Source organism: Castanea sativa, chromosome 1 (genome assembly GCF_040712315.1).
Source record: "Castanea sativa cultivar Marrone di Chiusa Pesio chromosome 1, ASM4071231v1".
Lineage (NCBI taxonomy): Eukaryota > Viridiplantae > Streptophyta > Magnoliopsida > Fagales > Fagaceae > Castanea > Castanea sativa.
The window spans coordinates 84425903-84430077 of NC_134013.1; the positions used below are offsets into that span (position 1 = coordinate 84425903).

The window sequence follows — 4175 nt, forward strand, 5'->3', positions numbered from 1 at the left end:
TGGACGATCCGTCCACTATGTGGACTTGGTAAGTTTTCATCCATTTTGGATGATCTGTCCACTATGTGGACTGTAGATTCTCATCCATTTTGGATGATCCATTCACTATGTGGACTTGGTAGATTTTAATCCATTTTGGATGATTCGTCCACTATGTGGACTTGGTAGATTTTCATCTATTTTGGACGATCCGTCCACTATATGGACTTGGTAGATTTTCAGCAAAACACATTTCATACGTTTTAAATAAAACTCCTCTTATTACGACAGACTGGTAGACTATATTGTTCATGGAAAATAAAAAGCTTTGGCTGTAATAAGTAAAAATTATGACTGTTTAAAAATAAATTGGAAATGAGGAGGTAGATGTTGCTGTTGTCTTTGCCCTTCGTCTACTGGTAGTATTTCTTCAGGTGCTCTGTGTTCCATGGATGGCTCAGCTTTCTTCCGTCTAGTGTCTCTAAGTAGTACGTTCCTTTCCTACGCCATGAAACGATTCTGTATGGTCCTTCCCAGTTGGGACCCAGTTTTCCTTGGGAGGCATCCTTTGTAGCGCCAAGTACTTTTCGTAAGACCAGATCTCCTACCTGGAAATCCCTGTGTCTAACCTTGGAGTTGTAATGCTTTGCCATCATGTCTTGGTATAGCGCTAGTCTTTGTGCAGTTGCTGCCCTGACTTCGTCTATAAGATCGAGTTGTAAACGCAAACCTCCTCATTCTTGCTCTTATCGTAGCTTTCCACACGGTAGCTTGTTAATCCTACCTCTGCCGGTATGAGGGCCTCACTACCTTATGCCAATCAAAACGGTGTTTCCCCTATCGGTGTTCTCGCCGTTGTCTTGTATGCCCATAAAATATTTGGTAATTCGTCCGGCCATATGCCTTTTGCCCCCTCGAGCCGGGTCTTGATAATATTCAGCAAGGACTGGTTCGTGACTTCAACTTGTCCGTTGGCCTGCGGGTGGGCGGGCGATGAGTAGTGATTTTTGATCCCAAGCTGAGAACAAAAGTCTCTGAATGTGTTGTTGTCGAATTGTTTCCCGTTGTCTGAAACGAGCACCCTCGGAATTCCATACCTGCAAATAATACTTTCTCCACACAAAACTACAGATGTTCTTTTTCGTGATAGTAGCCAGAGCCTCTGCTTCCACCTATTTGGTGAATTAGTCAATACCAACCACTAAGAACTTTAGCTGTCTCACCGCTGTTGGGAATGGACCCATGATGTCTAACCCCCATTGTGCAAATGGCCATGGGGCCGTCATAGGGGTAAGTTCTTCTGTTGGTTGCCTTATGAAATTGCCAAATCGTTGACACTTGTCGCAAGCTCTAACATATGTGTGGGCATCCTTCTGCATTGTTGGCCAGTAGTATCCTGCTCGGAGTAGCTTGTGCACTAGAGACCTTGATTTAGAATGGTTTCTGCAAATTCCTTCATAGACCTCCCTCATCACGTAGTCCACTTCCTCACGGCCGAGGCACCTTAGATATGGTCGAGAGAATCCTTTTTTGTATAAGACGTCTTTAATCAAAACGAACCGAGCAGCTTTAACCTTTAACTTCCTCGCACCTTCTTTGTCATCGGGTAGCTTGCCTTCCTTGATATACGCCACTATTGGAGCCGTTCAACAACTCTCATTGCTTACCTCCTGCATGCTAATGTCGTCTAATAATGATGAGAGCTAGACAAAGGACAATACCTATTTAGGGATGATCATGGGTTCGGCCGAAGGTACCCTTGTGAGTCGGTCGGCTTCTTGATTCTCCTCCCTTGGGATTTGAATCACCTTGATTTGGAGGTTATTCGTTCGACCCTTCACTTCCTCAAGATACCTTTTCATCCTTTCATTCTTGTAGTAATAGCTCCCATTAACCTGACTGGTCACGACTTGAGAATTGGAGTGGACGACTACACTCTTAGCTCCTGCCGCTATCGCAAGGTCTAATCCTGCTACCAAGGCCTCGTATTCCGCCTCGTTGTTGGTAGTAGGAAAATCCAAACGGATCATGCATTCGATTTTGTCTCCTTCCGGGGTGTGGAGTACAATTCCAACACCTCTGACATGCTTATTGGAAGATCCGTCTGTATGAATTCTCCATATGGGTGTCTCCTCTGCCCCCTGATCCTTTGCGGTAGTGAATTCAGCGACGAAGTCTGCCAATATCTGTCCTTTCACTGCTGCCCGTGGTTGATACCGGATATCGAACTCACTCAACTTGATTGCCCATAGCGTCATCCGTCGAGCAGCTTCTGGACTACTCATTGCTCTTCGTAAGGGTTTATCCGTCAGGATATTTATGGTATGCGCTTGAAAGTATGGTTTGAGTTTCTGAGCTGCAGTTACCAGAGCAAATGTGAGTTTTTCCATCTGTGGGTACTTTTCTTTTGCCCCTCTCAGCGCCCGACTTATAAAGTACACAGGCTTTTGTACCTTTCCTTCTTCTCTAATGAGAGCTGCACTAACTGCGGCTGAGGAGACAGTAGGGTACAGAAACAATTCTTCCTCCGGTACTGATGGGCTAAGCAACGGCAGGGCAAAGAGATACATCTTTAATTCTTCAAATTCTTTTTGACACTCGTCTGTCCATCCGAATGATCTCTTCAGGGTGCGGAAGAATGGGAGGCATTTATCCGTCGCTCTTGATACGAACCTATTCAAGGCTGCTATCTTCCCGGTTAAGCTTTGTACTTCTTTTACCGTCTTTGGAGGAGATAGTTCCATGATCGCCTTTACTTTCTCTAGGTTGACTTCAATGCCTCTCTGGGATACCATAAATCCCAAGAATTTGCCTACAATTACTCCGAATGCGCATTTGTTTGGATTCAGCTCAATTTTGTATGACCGGAGAGTATTGAAAGTCTCCTAGAGGTCCCTCAGGTGATCAGACACCTGCACGCTTTTCACCAACATATCATTTACGTAAACCTACACATTTCTGCCAATTTGGTGTGCGAACATCTTGTTCATCAATCTCTGATACGTGGCTCTTGCGTTCTTAAGGTCGAAAGGCATTACCTTGTAGTAGAAAAGCCCCTTACTTGTCGCAAATGAGGTTTTCTCTTGATCAGCCTTATCCAATTTGATTTAGTTGTAGCCGGAGAAGGCGACCATTAAGCTCAAAAGTTCGTGCCTTGTGGTGGAGTCTACCAGGGTGTCAATGCGTGGGAGTGGGTAACTATCCTTAGGGCAAGCCCTATTCAGATCTATGAAGTCAACACACATTTCCCACTTCCCGTTGGCTTTCTTGACCATTACTACATTTGCCAACCAATTAGGGTAGTACACCTCGCGTATGAAGTTTGCTTCTTGTAGCTTCCGTACTTCTTCTGCGATGGCTTGATCTCGTTCGGGGGCGAACACTCGTTTCTTCTGTCGGACAGGGGTGAAAGAGGGTGACACATTCAACCTGTGAGCTATGACCGTTGGGTCTATCCCCAGCATATCCTCGTGACTCCATGCAAAAACATCTTGGTTCTCTTTGGGGAATAATGTGAGCGCTTGTCAGATTGTTTGGTTGGCTAAGGTGTCAATTCTCGTGGTTCGTTCGAGGCTAGAATCTTCCAGTTGTACTTCTTCTAACTCTTCCACCGGTTTTGCCACCGTCCTTTGTTCCTCGATGCTCATTGCTTGTAGGTAGTCGTCCATTTCCATCATGGTGATGTAACATTCCCATGCAACTACCTGATTTTCGCGCAGCTCTCCAACTCCGAATTCAGTGGGGAATTTGACCATTAGATGGTAGGTAAAGGTAATAGCCTTCCACGCATTGAGGGTGGGCCGCCCAAGGATGGCGTTATAAGCAAAAGAGGAGTCGACCACCAGAAAAGCTACGTCCTTGGTTATTTGCTGTGGGTAATCCCCGACCGTCATAGACAATGTGACGATGCCCAAAGGGTAGACCCTTATCCCTCTGAAGCCAACAAGGGGTGCATTAGCTGGTACCAGTCGTTCTTTACCAATCCCCATTTGCTAGAACGCGGGGTAGTAGAGGATATCTGCTGAGCTTTCGTTGTCCACCAAAACTCTATGCATGTTGTACTCTCCCGCCTATATGTTGACGAAGAGCGCATCGTCATGCGGGTGGTGAAGGCGTTACGCATCTTCCTCCGAAAACCCGATGCTGGGGTTATCTCGTCGAGTCAGTTTTAGTGAGGACCCCTTCAACTGAACGCT

The 4175-nt window shown here is 45.8% G+C and overlaps 1 protein-coding gene across 1 annotated transcript; it reads right to left on the reverse strand.

The window, feature by feature from the left end:
* Window positions 1-242: 242 nt before the first annotated feature.
* LOC142635953 (uncharacterized) lies at window positions 243-2549 on the reverse strand. Its single transcript, XM_075810005.1, has 3 exons — window positions 1875-2549; window positions 1077-1151; window positions 243-311 (listed from the first exon to the last, which is right to left on the reverse strand). Exons 1-3 carry the CDS (start codon window positions 2547-2549, stop codon window positions 243-245), a joined length of 819 nt encoding a protein of 272 aa, XP_075666120.1.
* Between the last annotated feature and the right edge of the window lie 1626 nt (window positions 2550-4175).

What these genes read in the sequence shown, in the direction of transcription:
- LOC142635953 (XM_075810005.1), bottom strand. Translation starts at nt 2,549, where the DNA reads ATGTATCTCTTTGCCCTGCCGTTGCTTAGCCCATCAGTACCGGAGGAA. An exon ending in CTCAAGTCGTGACCAGTCAG is followed by an intron (nt 1,152 to 1,874) that starts GTTAATGGGAGC and finishes TTCACCAAATAG; the next exon opens with GTGGAAGCAGAGGCTCTGGC. An exon ending in GGAGAAAGTATTATTTGCAG is followed by an intron (nt 312 to 1,076) that starts GTATGGAATTCC and finishes TACTTATTACAG; the next exon opens with CCAAAGCTTTTTATTTTCCA.